Genomic DNA, 16,865 nt, shown 5'->3' with positions numbered 1-16,865 from the left:
TTGACTTTGTCTACAGCCTGTGTTTTCTTTGATCTTTTTGTATGTAAAGGGAGTAACTGTACCAGCACCTGAGCTTTCTTGTTTTCCATAAACCATGATTCCTATTTAATTCCTTCAGTTGTGCTCATTATTTGCTCCAGCCTTCTTAATGTGCAGTAGTGTTTACATGTAAGACTAAAGCTCCACAGCAGTTCAAGTTGGTAAGAATCTTCACTGCTCCTACCTGAACTGTATGTTCCTTTTCTCTGCATTTCTCTGCATTAGCACCAACATAACTATCTCTAAGACACTTAGAAAGGCTATGAAACCCTAGGACCACATTGTGGTGGTACTTATGTACTTGTAATTCTACTTCGGAGGGCTTATGAATCTCTCTACTTCTAAGGACTTTTGAAGCTGACAGGTGATACTGTCACAGGTGGTAACTGATGTCTTTCAGAGTGTGATCTTCTCTCAGCTGGGGAATGAACCATCTTATGCTTTTCTAGCATTTCTCATTCTGTCATTCCCAAGTGATATTTTCTTTTAATTTCTTAGTAAAATAGTTGAGGAAAATAATATCTTTGGTACATCAACAGTACTTCAATAAACTCATTTTGTTAAACCTGGATTGCAACAGTAATGTTAAAAACTGTGTAAGTTAATTCAACTGGCATTCAACACTTCATTCTGGAATAACATCCAGAGTTCATTTAAACTACTTGTGTCTTGGACCAATTTTCTTCAAGAGTCATATTCTCCCAGGCTGCTGGAAATGTAGGTGTAAAAATAACTACCCTTCTGAAGGCACTGAAAAAGTACCGAACCTTACTTAGAGATCAATGTTTTTCATCTAACGTAGTTACCCAAGTTTTTAGAGAAGACTTTTTTTACCAAACCACTTAAATCCTTTCATAGTGTAGTAGTCCATGTTCCTACCCTTATGGGATAACATTTATCTAAGTAACTTTTCAATAACATGGAACTAAATCTAAAAGTATCTTATTGCTTTTGCTTGTTTATTCACCTGAGTGTTGCTCATAAATGCTATTTTCATGTTACTTCTGTTAAACAGAAATAGATTATAAAATGATTCAGTAACTTCAACTGTCACAAGTCTACTGAAGACACAATTTTTTTCTTAAATTTCCTAAAACTGGAAAACACACTTTTCATCACTAAAATTAAGGACTGAGGGGAAACCTGTGGTGCTAAAATAACCACGTACTACTCATCGAAATCTTTAAAAAGTAAAACAAAAAAATCCTTGTATTTTTAGAAACAAACAAAACCAAATCCTCTTTCTCTTTTTTTTTTTTGACTGTTATCAGTTGGTATGGCTATCAGTTATCTGAAAACTCTGGGCACGCACCACTTCACAATGACGGTTTAACAATGGTACTATGCTAACGACGAACCTGTTTTTATAGTTGTCACCATAGATCTGAATTTACATTTAGATTTATTGACTTAATTTAAATTTGTGTGTTCACTTGCAAAATATCTTAAAGCCAAAAGTACTGGAAATAATGGAGAGAAGAACATAGTAAATGTCAGAATGGTTTAACTACGAGTGTTTCTAGTTCCCTTCTACAAGTTTTTTTGGCATTTAATTCACACTTGAATAGTTACCCCATCCAGTATTAGCCAATGCCTCCCTACTGTTAGTCATAGCATTTAAACAGTGACTGCTTCTATAATATAAATAATTGTTGTTCTTTCCAGAAGAAACCTAGTTAAAATTTGTCATATTTATTTTCTTAGGATTTTGTGAAAAGTGAGAACAAGAAAAATGCAAAACCTGCTATGAGTAATTCGCCTTCTACAAGCAACAAGAAAATGGTTTGGTTTTGTTCTATTTTTGAAGTTAATTTGGCCTTTTCTGTAAAAGTGGACTTGTAAAAGGAGCAAACATTCTTATGCAGCAGTATCTTATCTATGTAATTGAATAGGATTCTTAAACACTTATATTGTTTCCTACTAAACTCTACAAGCTAACCAAAGAGAGTAAAGTAAGTCTGTATTTGCTGAGAACGTGTACTAGCTGCAGCACACAATGATTCAAAGGGAAGGATGTTGTATGTTGAATAGTTATGAAGACTAGTTTGAACATAGTATATATGATTTTATAGGCAACGTCTTTAAAGTAAAACTAAGGTGCATGTCATCATGTATAGTCATGACAATTGTAAAAAGATGATTTTAGGCCTTAGTAATAATCTGGGCAAGTTCAGAGGGTGGGTAGTAGATTTATTTTCCCCATCAGCCTTGTCCTGTTTATTTATAACTAGAACAGCTTGTCTAATGAAATACTCCACAACTTTGAATTTACTTTTTTTTAAAGAAACTATTTTTTTCTTATATTACTTATGCCTTTAAATGTACTCTGTGAAACTGACGTTTTTTTTCTTCTGGGTATAAAATGAGATTGTCTGCATTGCTTGCGGTGGTAGTATTGTTAGTATAACGAACAGAGGTGTCAGTAGCAAAGCTCAGTGTCAGCTTGAAAGCCAAATAAAATGGAATTAAACTTGAAGTTAAGTCAATTTTCAACTTATGCAATGATCCTGTATTTCTATACAGATGTCTACTACACAGTCATTCAGAAAAGAATACTCCTTAAGAAAGCAAGAATCTACTTCAAGTAAAATGTCAGCTAAAAAGAAAGATGGAACACTACAAAAAATTGGAGATTTTTTCCAAAGTTCTCCTACTATTATTCACTCTAAAGGTTTGTACAGAATAACTAAGGCTTATTTCACATTCACATTGTAGAATGGCTTTTTCCTACTGTAATCTATTAATGTGTATGTTGTATAAGGACATGTCTGCTGCATTAAGTTGTTCCTTCATTTATAAAATAATGGGGTCTGAACTGAGGCCTGCTATATTGAATCTTGCAGAGTAGAATAGGCTATCTTGACTGCAAGGACAACACAGTTCTGAAGTTTAGGTTAAGTGTGAAAAGTAAACCAGGTGGAATGAAAGGACACAGCATGGAATATGTGCATATAAGTTTATCATAAAAGCAATGACAACTGTTAAGCTCAAAATGTCCAAGTTACATTGTTCTTCCTTACAATAAAACAGTTAAAAGCAATTTCAGAAACTTGCCCTACTGCTCTCTAAAATATCAAGAGCTGAATCCAAACTCCAAATCTTACCTTAAAATCATGGAATAGTTTGGGTTGGACGGGACCTTTAAAAGTCATCTAGTCCAACCTCCCTGCAATGACCAGGGACATTTTTAAATAGATCAAGTTGCTCAGAGCCCCGTCCAACCTGACCTTCAATGTTTCAAGGGATGGGGGGGATCTACCACCTCTCTGGGCAACCTGTTCCAGTGTTTCACCACCCTCATTGGGAAAAAAAAAATTCTTCCTTATATCTAGTCTATATCTTCCCTTTTTTAGCTTAAAGCCATTTCCCCTTGTCTTATCGCAACAGGTCCTGCTCAAAAGTTTGTCCCTATCTTTCCTGTAGGCCTCCTTTAAGTCCTAGAAGGACACAATAACGTCTCCCTAGAGCCTTCTCTTCTCCAGGCTAAACAGCCCCAACTCTCTCAGCCTGACCTCACAGGAGAGGTCCTCCAGCCCTTTGATGATTTTTGTGGCCCTCCTGGATCAGCTCCAACAGGTCTTTCCTGTGCTGAGGATTCCAGAGCTGGATGCAGTACTCCAGGTGTGGTCTTGGCAGAGTTGAGTGAAGGGGCAGAATCACCTCCCTTGACCTGCTGGCCATGCTTTTTTTTGATGTGGCCCAGAATATGGCTGGCCTCCAGCTTTTCATCCACCAATACCCCCAAATCCTTCTCAGCAGGGCTACTCTCAATCCCTTCATCCCCCAGCCTGTATTGATATCAAGGGGTTGCAGTGACCCCACGTGCAAGACCCTGTACTTGGCCTTGTTGAACCTCATGAGGTTCACGCTTCCCAAACATGTCCAAGTCCCTGTGGATGTCATTCTGTCCCTCAGGTGTGTCAATTGTACCAGTCAGCTTGGTGTCATCCTCAAACTTGCTGAGGGTGCACTTGGTCCCACTGTCTATGTCATTGATGCAGATATTGAACAGTACTGGTCCCAGTATGGACCCATGAGGGACACCACTTGTTACCTATCTCCATCTGGATATTCAGCTGTTAACCACCACCCTCTGGATGCAGCCATCCAACCAATTTGAGTTGTTTGGGATTTCTTCTTTCCTCTATCTCATAATATGCATATGCTCATCTCTTTATAGACCTAGTGCTAGTACTAGTTTGATAAAACCTTCCAAGTATAAGGAGAAAACTGACTCTACACTGTGCTTCTGTCAGCACACAGAAGTTAAGCCTGTTGTTCAACTCCTGTTGAAGTGCTAAACTTCCAGTGAAATCTGAATGTTAACTGATTATTTTTTTTTTGGCAACTGAAGCTACAGAAAACTGTGGCAGTCAAATACCACTTCTGAATTTTTATATTTAAACTTCAGGCTGCATCTGTTTATCTTTAAATTGTTTTTAATACAGTTTGCTTTATTCATTAATTTTGAGGCTCACAAAACCAGTAAGACGTTGATTTACAATAACTTTTTTCTTCTAGCAAAGAAGCTGATTGCGACAATAAGCTCTCCCAAGTCTGCAGAACCAGAAGGTGTGAAAGAAACCGATCTCAAGCCAAAGCGAGCTAAGAGAAAACTGTATTCAACTGATATTTCTTGCCCTCTAGATATCCCTGCTTCTTCAGTAAGTCATAAGTTACTGCTCTGTCCACTGTACTGCATTTCTATAATCTTGGCTTAAAATAAACTATTAGGGGGACAGAACAAACCTAAAGATATGATCAAGTTGCGGAAGAGGTTTGAAAGTACTGACTTATTTCTTGATTCTACCTAACCATTCCTTTTGTTCTTTTCTTCCTGCTGTTTTACTTAATTTTTCTCTTTTTTTCTCACCTGTCTTCTCTGTACTTGACTGCTGTCTTACTGTATAGGTGATACAGCAATCACAGAGATCTTTATATTTGGAATCATAGATATCTTAGTTGTATGTGGAGGATTACTTTTTTCCTCTACTACAGCAGTTGAGTCTTAATTTGCTTTTTCCAGTATGGAAATGGTGTTCATTTAAGTGTAGTATAAAAGGAACATAGAAATAGAGACCATTAAGGGATCCATAGATTTGGAACGGTGTGATTGAAACACTAAAGGTAAAGGTCGTCATGTACAATTAACTTTGCAGGGCAAGTAAGCACCTAAGGTAGTTTCCGATTCCATTGATGCCCAGCTGATATTTGGGTTACTTTAGGATGTGGATATATCCATGCTTTTCCAAAGCACGGGTTATCTAGCCTTCTGGGTGGGCAAATTGTGTTGCCCTAAGCCAGCCTATAAAGTCTTATAGGCCAGGTGTTGTTTCTGAAATCAACGTTACGGTTTTGACAATTATCCTATCTAGTGCTGACCATATGCTTGCTCTGTTGGCAGCACCTCTCTTCACTCTGTTCAACCCTTTCTTCCCTTTGCTGTGGTGAGTGTTTGTGTCCATACTGAGATATCCTACTGGGTATTCTGTAAATTCTATAAATAGATGCAGCAGAAACTAAAATGCTGTCCATAGGAAGGTGAAGAAAATGGCAGACCAAAAGAAGCTGAGAAGCTTGGGAAGTGAAAGGAAAAGTGAAAGACTGAATCCCTGGAAAGTCAGAGAAAACTGAAGCAATTTAACCTAAAAATGTCTTCTGAACGCTTTGTTTCACAAAATGAGTATTAGAGATTAGAAGTGAGAGCTGCTTTCAGATCATGTTTTCCTTTGGACTTTGTTTTTTTCAGCAAAACCAGGTTTTTCTGTGTTCCCAGTATTTGTTGCTAATAATGTTGCACTAAAACGGTCTCTCTACCCTGGAGACCTCTGACTAAAAGATAATAGCCAAATTTCATTCTGAAAACAGCTTCTGGGAAAAAACATGTTGGGTACCTGGGTCTAGAAGTACCTGTCACTTGTCTCTGAACAAATGCTGAATAACTCTTGAAATACTGTCTTTTTCAGATCTTTATAGAACAAAAAGAGAAGGAAAGTGATCATCTAATCATCAAGCGACGGCTACGATCAAAACTAGCTAAATAATCTTGCAAAAGCTTGTTTTTATTTCTTAGGGCATATTTCTGTTGTATTACAGGAGGCAACAGATACTTAGTCATGGTCCAAAGTCTATATGTAGACGTATCGAATTGTTCTGATGGTTTCCAGTTCTGACTCCATTAAAGCTGAAATACTGTTCAAGAAAGCTTGTCTCTGAATCTTTTTTTTTTTAGGAGTAGTGTCTTCAGAGGTGTTAATAATTTATCCATTGTGCAGTAAGAACTATGCTTGTGTGGAATGATTTAAGTTGCTTTTTTCAGGTGGCCAGTATACCTACCATAACTTTGAGTGGGGAAAAAAAATTAGTGTCTATCAAAATTTGTATATCCTTAAATTCTTTTAAAAGAGTCAAAAAAAATTCTGTGAAGGGACAAAATTAAGGAATTGGCACTGTGTGACGAAATATGGTTTTTGTCACTTGGGTGGTTTTAACTGTCTTCTATTTACTCTTCTAAATAAAGTAATTTCTAAACATAATATTCTTTGGGGATTATAATACCCACAAATAATTCTAATCTGCTATTAGAAGTGACCCGCTCTCAGATAGAAACTTGACATTTTATTCAAACCATCCAGTTCTGCTCAACTAGAACAGCTAGTTTTTAGATAGTAAGGCTTCAGCTTATAATCAGTGACTGAGTAAACATTTAAAACACTTTTGGTTTCATCAATGTAGCATTTACTTAGGTCACTTAGGCAGTGATTGCATTTCATAGGATTTTGTATTGTCCGAAGAACAGTACCAGTCATCTTTCAGAAAGAGCTGAGATTACTTTGACAATGACCTGCTCTTGCGCTGGACGAAGCAAGACAATCCCAGTACGTGATCCTTTACTCGAATTCAGTGCTCATGCAGCTTTCGTATTTTCATTTTCTTGAATTAGTGCCAACCATACAACATTGTTTTTGCTTGGACTATCAGATTATACTGATTATTACTGAGACTAAAATTGCTTTTCTTGAAAGAAAAAAGTGACTTTAAATGGCTGTTGCAGTTTAGCATTAATAACAAATATGATACCTTTAAAAATGCAAATCAGTGTCAAAATGGGTCATTAGTTGCTTCCTTAGTAGAAGTAGCTTTCCTTTAATTTTTATGTGACTATAGCTTAAATGTGGACAACAATGCTGTGAGTCAGTTTAGTGGCAACAAACTCTGATATGGTTTTCTCTATTGTTCTTCAGTAGATTATCAGAGCATGACATGTCCCTTCAGAAGGATAATGCGTAGTTCAGTTCTGTAGATCCCGACTTGTAAGATCAGATTCTCGCACTAAGTTGCTTCTCTAGTTTCATGACTGTAAAGTGGAGTTGTACCCATTTCCTATACCCAGCTCTTTCATATCTTGTCCTTAACAAAGAAAGATTGATGTTTGTTCTTTCTAACTTGAAAGTGACAAAGTGCGTCTGATCCAGAAATCATTCAGCTCTTCCATTGCTTCAACTTTGTGTCTTCAGCTTCTGTCTGTGTGAATGAGAATTTAGGCTTTCTTTTCGTTAGCTCATGCCTGGTATTACCATCTTCTTTCTTCCCTCTTTTTATTTTAGTACAAAAATGTAAAACACAGGTGGTGATCTGATAATTCTAAACAATAATAAATGTAATGCCACTTCATATCTCTTCACAAGTAAGATTTTATACTTTGAGCCCCTTTGTCCTTCCCCAGATCTTCTGTTTTCTGCTATCTGTGGTCCAGATACCTGGATTGATCTCTTTCAGGGCTATAGAAGAGCATGGCAGTGAAGATTCTTATCTCATGGAGGTGCAAATTGCTCATTTTATAGAAGTCTTATAGCTGGAGGCAGTAAATAAGATGAAGTCACATTAAGCCTTAAACAATGGGACAGTACTTAGAATATTTATTCTTTGTCTTTCTCTTAACATTTTTGGTTTTTTCCATTTTTAGCAGATGTTCTCAGCTGTTCATCTTGACCCTTAACTTGTTTTTTCTGAATAGTTTGAGTTAATTTTAGAACCCATCAGCATGTGCCTGTTTAGCTGGATTGTTCCTTCCACTGTGTATAACCTTGCGCTTGCCTGCAGTGAATTTCGTATGCCACTGCGTTGCCTTGAATGACAGTTTGATTGCTTATCATTAAATCATCAAATGGCCTTATAGCTCTTATTTAACCAAGAAAACATTTGCAAGGTAAATGCAGGATTGGAAGAATGCTGAATTACTTGATTGTCGCATGTATGATTTTATTGATTCAAGTGTGTGGAAAGTAATAGAAATATCTTCAGCCATTTGATGTCTCTGAAATTGCTGGTTGATAGTGTTTGTTCTTCTCTCTATCAAATATAAAACTTCGTAGTTTCAAATAAGTTATGCTTCTTTCTGATTTCATGGGTAAATAACAAGTGACGAAACACTTAACAGAGTTCATTTCAATTACTCTGGTAAATTGCAATTTATTTATCTCTGCAACTAACTAGGAAGTACAGTATCTCAACTTAGTCAAGCCACTGTGACACCCAGGAATGCTAACATAATTCTATCTCTATTGCCAACTTTTCTAAGTTCTTATATGTATGAAAACTTTATCAGTGTTGCTGAGCTATCTGAGGCTATATGAAAACCTGTTTGTTTTTTTCTAGAAGCCATTTGAATGGGTGTTTTCAATATAATCTGAGAATTAGAGTAGCTCCATATACATGCACAAAAACTTTGTCTATTTTGCTTATTCTAGTCTTTTGCCCCTAGAATAGCCTTTGCAATTGCAAGAACTGCACTGAGTTAAATTCCTTCATAGGTGTAAGCTTGTTTATCAAACTCCATTGTTACAGACTTTTAATATATACAGAAATAAAGCATGCTCCCTTTGCTTTGGTTAAGGGATTGTGATATCTGTACTTCCCGCAGCTCTTGGAGTTTGAGCCTATATGTTGGTAGCCTAGAAAATGAGTCGTACTCTGTGTCTAGGTCAGGAATTATCAATTACTTCCTGAGGAGGAACAACATGAGTGTGATATGAAAGGGAAAAAAACGAATCCAAAAAAGCAGGGGTGTTTTGATACTATCACGTATAAAGGTGTTCACTTTCAGTTCTCTGGAAGTAATGGGAAATACTTTTTTCCTGGTCAAGACTGAGGCTAGCTTGGTGTTGTCCTTGCAGCTCCTCTGGAGAACAAAGCAAAAAGTGTTTCAGGACAGTTTGCCTTCTGACTCTCCCTGGTAAGTACTGTAGCTAATTAAAAGCTGAGGATGAATATGCTTCCTCTATTTTATTCTTGCGTTAGTGTACGGTTCACCAATTTGCTTGGAGAGCAAAGAGAATAGTTTCGGTCCATTAATGGAGGAGAGCTCAATTCTTTATCTAGCCAGGACTAAGATAAGCACCATTTAATAGAAATTTGGCCTATATTTTAACACAGAGAAGACATCTCATAATACTTAAATTTTCCTTGTTCTCTTCAGAACTTTCTTGGCTGTAGGAAAGTTGTACGCCAACAATGATGTGTGATGCATGTGTCGCTGTGCATCATTGACTGAAGAGGGGAATAGGAGCTTGTGTATATGAAATTAGGTCAAGCAGCGCTGATATGTAAAGAGAACCCAAATCTGACCAAAAAAAAAAATAATAAATCTTCTGGGGTAGCAACAATGACTTCCACTGTTTTGCTCCCCTTCCCAAATTTGAGTAAAGCTAGTTTCTGAAACTGTTTGAAATAGGACAACCTACTTCAGCATCAATCTCTTCTATGCATTGAAAACTTATGATACTTAAAGTGAAGTTTCCTTTTACCAAGAGAATAAGCTTAGATCCTTATAACTTTAATAACAGACTCTTAAGGCTTGTCCTCACTTCTTTGGTGCTTTGTTTTCCCATACAAGGAAGGAAACTCTTCCATAGTAGGAGACGGTTCTATTTCTGGTGTAACACCTGAATTCTGCTAAGTGCCTTGAACAGCAACACTATTGGATTTGAGTAGTTCCTTTTGAGCATGTCATGCTGTGAGACAGAATTCTTAGAAAATAGCCGATGCAATACTAGTATCAAGCTGCCCCAACTTTTGTTAAGCTTCATCTTGAAAAGACTATTTCTTGTTCAACCTCGGCTCCTTTGAACATTTTTTTTTCTCTTGCTGTCCTCATGGTACTCCAATTACAGACATAATGAAGGCTTCTGGAAGGAAAATATGAGGACACTCCTTCATATAGGTTAAGCTTTTCTCTTCAGCAAAAAAAAAAAACAAGGAGGAAGCGCAGCACCATTCGATCAGACTGTTCATGAAGTTGAAGGTGATTCTGGAATTTAAGTGAGAAAAGGGAGCAGGATATTTTTGGGCGATATTTTTTTCAGTGACGGGGTAGCTTCCTGTAGATCATTCAAGTACTCGAACGTTCCTAAAACTTGATCAAACTTGTAAGAGAAGAAAAATAAAAATACTTTAATAAAACGTGCCTATTTAGGTCTCTACAGAGCCGGTTAACGTGTCTCGTGTATGACAGCAAAATCCCCAGCAGCTGGCGCTGAGACACCGCTTAAGATCTCGAAACTCCGCTGTGAGAATTTCGGCTTCAGGTACAGGGGGCAGAAATGTTTTACTTTTGTCTTAAACTAACCTCCTTTTCATCCCGTTTAGCCAAGCTTCATAAAAAGTCCAGAATGGGGCCTTGCTGGACTCTCTTCTCAAAATCTTAGTCCTCCACATCTTTTTTTTTTTTTCCCCCTGTTACAATGATGTACTTATGTGCAGAAGGAATCAGCATACAGCTCTGTCATACAGGATTTTGTTTCTTGGGTCAGGATTCTGTGGTGAAGTATTGGTTTATATGCACTGATGTCTACTGTAACCTGTTCATGCACTGCTGCACACTAATATTTCACGGGAGCTTATATACTTCTAACAAGATAAAAAGGATATTTCCATTGAAAAATTAATTAGACAGAATTAGAGGTCCTCCAAGGCTTAAGAGAAAGTAAGAGATCAGATTCATTAAGGAAGAATTTGCTTCCAAAGTTGCTGGATTTAATATTTATAGATCTTTGTATTGATGGATAAAGTTGTACTATATAGTCGTGCTAAACATTGTTTTGTTTTTTGAACGATCTACGGGAATTAGGAATATTCTGAAAAGCAAGTTTTGCCTTATTTTATAACATAAAAATGATTGAAGACTCCGTGTGCCCTCAAATTGCTGCTGAAAGATGAGTTTTGAAATGCTTATCTGGGGACAGTTTTTTTAGAGTTTAACTGAAAGACCAGCTTTTTCAATTCATTAATTAGCTAGAAAAATTGAGTAAAATGAGCCTGCGCCTCTTTCAGTTCACTTCCAACTGTTTAAAGTGTGTTTGGCTTTTAAAAGGGAGTCCTTTTAATTGTAGATGAATTGCTAATGTGATACATCAGTACTGCTTCATGTCAGATTGGAGAGAATAGAAAATTCTGGCGAAAAAAACCTCTGTGGATAAGGGAGGGGATGTGTGGCTAACGTACCTCAGAACACTAAACAGTGTGTCTACTTTAGATCCCCTTAAAGTAGTGTAACTTATGGGCAGGTATACTTCATCTTGGAGACCTCATATAAAGTGTGTAATTCTGACTCTGTGTTTGGAGAAAGCTACCTAGCTATGCTTGTGTGTGCATGACTCATCAAGGAAGATTTAGATGTCCTGTCCTCGTCATCTGTGGTCAATAGCCCTTAAATAGTATCTTTGCTTTCACATGTGTTAATGCCTCAAAGCAACAGTAAAAATGATTGCACAGGTTCTGTGCAAAACCCCAAATACTAATCTTCCCCTCGGTGACCTTTTAAGACTTTGGGCGTAGTCAGATGAGCCAGTTGAAATGTTCTTGGCTGGCACTATGTCCCCATGCAATCTTCTACGGCTTCAATTGCTCCAAGGAAGCTGACACAAGTGAGTACTTGAGTGTTTGACAGGAGTGAATTGCTTTAAAAGCAGCTGGTAATAGAATGATCCAGAATCATAGGATGGTTAGAGTTGGAAGGGACCTTAAAGGTCATCTAGTTCCAACCCCCCTAGAAAAAAAGGAATCCAATCAGATAAAGACTGTTTTCTCCTTCCAGTATTAATGAGACCTGGGCAAATGCTTCCAGAAGACAGCAGAATGCCTCAGGACTAGATTGCAAAATGAAACACTATATCTTGAAAAGACTGGTGAGGCCATTGGTGCTGATTCTGATTAACTGCAATCTGCAAATTGGGCAAATATTTCCATTGCAGAAATCTGCGAGTTACTGACGGTCTGACATTAGAGGCAAAGGCATCGTCAGGGTGAGAATGAACAACTTGGAACACAAGAAGTTAAGAGCCTTCATCTCTATCAATGCTTCGTAATACACAATTACATCACAGAAGCACTATTTCTTAAAAAAATAACATTTTCTTAAGAAAATAGCATTTTTATCATGAGAACGGCCTAATTCACTAGCCTCCACTGTGTAAAAAAAAAAAAGGCAGTAGTGCATTTACTACACTGACCTTGTGCTTTATTGCTACAAAATTGACATTTTATAAAATGTCACTTTGTGTTTCGTAAGTCTCAATTATTTGTGTGCATTTTCATAATGCACAACAAGCAGGGAAAATAAGTTGCTTCATTTTTTTTTTTTTAATTGAAACATTTAACATAGCAGTTTTGTCAGTTTGAGAACCTCTGGCATTTAATTGCTGTGACTTACTGGGTTATCTTTCAAAGCTATTGAAAATATTCTAAGACACTGTGTCGTCAGTGGGTTCCATCTGAGCTGAGGCTTTGCGAGGTGATGAGGGCGAGAGAGTTGTTTATTACTACACAACTATTTTTCGGTACTGCTCGCTTACTACTGGGTGTTCCTAGCAAACTAGTCAGTGCTGGCTCCTCTCTGCAACCCTCCGGGATGCTACGGTGTTGTCATCCAGAGCCAGGCCACGGGTACCACATAGCAATCAGCTGAGGAAGGGTTAAACACCCTGGCTTGTCACTTCTGCATTGCCTCCGAGCTCCCTATTGCCAAGTTGTAAGTGGAATGAAGTTACCTGCACTTACTCCCAGCTACGCCAGCCTCTCAGCATTTAACGTGATGTTACTTTTCACATTTTTGATTAATTATTTAAACTGTGTCACTGACTTCAGTGGAACTGGGATTTGACTTCTAAATGCGAGAGGTGTTCGGAGGTCTCAGGCTTTGCTCCACACATGTGAGGTTGCAACCTCCTCCTGTGAAATGGATGTTATGATCACAGATCCAAGGGTTTCCTTATTGGAAGAAAGCTTTGTGATCATCTGTGAGAACAGACAGGTTTCAGTGACAGCTGAGATGCTGCTGCACTGGTTGACATCCTCCCTTTCTCCCACAAGAAACTCTGGCTTTATCACCCATGACGATTCAGATGTGTTTTATCTGTATCTTTGTATTTGGGATTTAAAATGTTGAGGAGGAAGAGGTATTTGGAGAAAAGATGAAAAAGCCCGTGCATTTGGTCCCCACAGAAGGAGCAGGCTGCTTCTGTGGCAGGGAAGTCTTTGAAAAGTGGCTGTGAAGCAATCTAGCTCATGCTTTGAGCGTAGCTGGGTGTTGAAGGGAAGGCAATGACTGAGTTCCTGAGGAAAGCATTTTTACAGGGACACCTCTAGGCTCACAGGTGTTTGAAGAAGTCACTTAGTCCTCTCTTGGCAGGGAGTAATATCACTAGCCCTGATCTGATATCACTAAATGTGAGGCTCGTGTGGGTACTTAAATAAGATACGTTCCTCTTGGGGGGGGAAAAAACTCAACAGGAACATCCCAGGAAATGCTTTACTCTGACACATACCAGCTTCCCTCTCGTTAAAGTGTTTCTGTCTCTCCTTAAGTGTGGTGGGAGGTGAGGAAAAAAGCAGACTTTTTTACTTTCCAATCTCCTGTTGAAGCCTTCCCCTTATGAAGCGTAAATCTCCTGGTATGCAGCTTCTGGAGCACTAAGCGCCCCACAGTCACTAAGAAACAGTCTTGGTTGGTTTGCTGTCTGTGGTTTGATGACTAATTCTGAAATTAGGGAAGGGATTGCTTTGTGGGAAGTCTGCGCGCAAGATGCTCTGGATGTCTTTCTGAGCAGTTTAGCCAGCTAAAACCTGTTGTCCAAATAATAAATGTCAATAATCCTTGTTTTTTTTAAACAAGGACTTCCAATATTTTGAAACAAATTCTGGAGAAAGTGCTTTGAGGTTAATTTATGTCATCTTTTTAAGTGTATGATGTCAAAGTGTGAAATGCCATATGGCATTAATTTCCTCTAGAGTCTGTTAATAATGTTAAGATGATTAGATAGATACTCTCAACACTAATATTGACTGTTAAACTTTTTGCTTATGGAAGAAGGCCCGGTGAAGTGCTTGCTCCTGCGGATGCTGCTTAAGTAAAGCTGGAACACCAAGTTCCCAGCAGGAAATCTCTTGGACAATCTCACACAAAGAAAATTTTCTCTTCCTTGTAAATTAAACTTCATAAACGTAGTCAGACTCTCGTGATGCAAATGAGTAATAAAAAATGAAATAGCAAGTACAGTCAGTCTCCTCGTCTCTCATGACAGCTTTTCAAAGAAAAATCCTGAAGTTGAATTTCATTTAAGGAGTGACTCCTGTTTGCTAATGCAATAAACGTAGCTGATGAAAGCGGAAATTTCTGTTGTGCAGATATTGCCAAAATGCTAAGTACTTCATATCTTAAACATTTCAGTGTTCTGGGAAACAGAAATCTATGTTCCAGTACAAGATAGATATAGAGAGAGAGAGACAAATGCAAGATGTGTTTGCTTATTATTTGTGATTTACAGAAATGAAATTTTCTGCTTGACCGAAACACATTGATAATATTTCGTTCCCAAAGAATTTTGAAATTTCATTTTTTACTTTAGGAAAAACAGCTCAAAATCCTGTGTAGAATGACCTTTCTCATCACTGCATTGCTTTAATGTTATAGCCACTAGGGAAAATATTTTGTTTATAGGTCAATGGTCTACAGATGAAAAGCAAGGTGGACACTAACTGGTATGGTTATGGGCTCTCTAACCTCTCCAGCAAATACAATGAAGTTAGGGGAAGAAAGAGGGCTCTCTAATCATAGGCTATTCCAACCTAGCCAAGAATGTTGTATTAAAGATTGTATTTTGCATCAAATGCTATCTACATATATCTCTTTTTGAATGCCTTTCAGAAGTATTGATATCTACCTGTCTCACTGCGTTTCATTCTTCTGACCTTTTTGTTTTGTCTCTCATCTCACTTTTACAGTTACCTGTTCAGCCTTGATGTTACGCATATTTTTTTAATTTCCATCATTCCATTTGGTTTCTCTTTCCTAGACATTAAGTGCTGTGCTGTACACTGTTTTTGCACGCTTTTACTCTCATATTCCTCCTCATAATCCTTGAGTAACTTCTATGTAGAATTCGAGGATATGGTGTCTGTTTTAGTCCCAAGCCTGATATTTTGTGCTGCTTTACGGCTTGATGGGAGCATGCGACTACTTACGGTTTCGACTAGAACTCTTGAGTTTGTTCAGTAATTGTGCTTCTATCAGCAAGAATTTGAAGTGAGATTGAAGCCTGTCTGCCGCCCTGATACTGGGAGCAGCAGCTGTATCTTCAGACAGCTTTTCCTATTGAATGTTACTTTATCTTAGTGCTGTCAATAAGGGCCCATTTCTTGCAATAAGATTTTAAGGATGCATAGTAGTGGTGTTATTTGAGGAAATTCATAAAATAGAGATTTCCAAAGAGCTGATGGAACAGCTTTAAGCAGCCCGTTTCATACATGGACCAATTTGTCTGACAGCATTCCTGTATGCGCTGTCTGCAGATTGCTCACCTGGATCAGTCTTGGATTGAGACCTGGTACCAGGGTTGTGCTGCATTCACCTTCGCTGACTGACAGGTTTTTATGAACAGAAGTATCACCAAGCTCATATGAACTATTAGCGGAAGAGACTGGGATGTTTCTTCTCATGCCAGGGTTTTCCCATAGGGACACCACTCGTTCGACTGCCAAAAAATTACTCCTTGGCAAATTAAACTAGGACAGGTGACACAGAAACCAGTTCTGGTTGTGCACCCTTGCCTGCTTCCCTGGCAGCAGGGGCAGCTGAATGATCTGGTAAATGCTCCTAAACTGTTAAGAGTTTACAGCCTCCTGTGGTTTAAATAGCAGCCCTCTAATGTTAGGTTTTCCACTAATACTGGAGAGCTGCGATGGTTTAGGATGAGGCTTCAAGAAATCACCTGTGCTGGCTCCCACTCCTTTGGAGTCAGTGTGGGAGGCTGCCTCTATGGGAACGGACAAAGAACTCTCTCTTCAAAGGTGGGAAAGTTGATCCCAAGTATCTAAAGCTGAAGATGACCTGACCTACTCTTCTGCCTTCCTCAGTAAATTATATAGCAAAGGAAGCACTAGACCTATCTCTCCACGGTGAAGAGACCAAAACAGTGTCATAGAATCATAGGGTTGGAAGGGACCTCTGGAGATCATCTAGTCCAACCCCCCTGCCAGAGCAGGGTCACCTAGAGCAGGTTGCACAGGAACGCGTCCAGGCGGGTTTTGAATGTCTCCAGAGCTGGACACTCCACCACCTCTCTGGGCAGCCTGTTCCAGTGCTCTGCCACCCTCAAAGTAAAGAAGTTCTTCCTCATGTTTAGGTGGAACTTCCTATGCTCAAGTTTGTGCCCATTACCTCTTGTCCTGTCCCCGGGCACCACTGAAAGGAGCCTGGCCCCATCCTCCTGACACCCACCCTTTAAGTATTTATAAGTGTTGATAAGGTCCCCCCTCAGCCATCTATTTTC

The 16,865-nt window shown here is 38.5% G+C and overlaps 1 protein-coding gene across 1 annotated transcript in view; it reads left to right on the top strand.

The window, feature by feature from the left end:
- The window catches only part of KIF20B (kinesin family member 20B), a 39,782-nt gene extending 33,636 nt beyond the window's left edge, over window positions 1-6,146 (top strand). Inside the window, exons 29-32 of the mRNA XM_063338466.1 lie at window positions 1,744-1,821; window positions 2,563-2,710; window positions 4,561-4,703; window positions 6,006-6,146. Of these exons, the coding sequence (XP_063194536.1) occupies window positions 1,744-1,821; window positions 2,563-2,710; window positions 4,561-4,703; window positions 6,006-6,083 (447 nt within the window). The 3' untranslated portion in view covers window positions 6,084-6,146. The remainder of the gene's footprint in view (window positions 1-1,743; window positions 1,822-2,562; window positions 2,711-4,560; window positions 4,704-6,005) is intronic.
- Window positions 6,147-16,865: the final 10,719 nt, after the last annotated feature.

The sequence above is a fragment of the Chroicocephalus ridibundus genome, chromosome 6, assembly GCF_963924245.1.
Source record: "Chroicocephalus ridibundus chromosome 6, bChrRid1.1, whole genome shotgun sequence".
NCBI lineage: Eukaryota > Metazoa > Chordata > Aves > Charadriiformes > Laridae > Chroicocephalus > Chroicocephalus ridibundus.
Note: the sequence above shows the minus strand (reverse complement) of the source record. Positions and strands in the feature narration are given on the sequence as shown.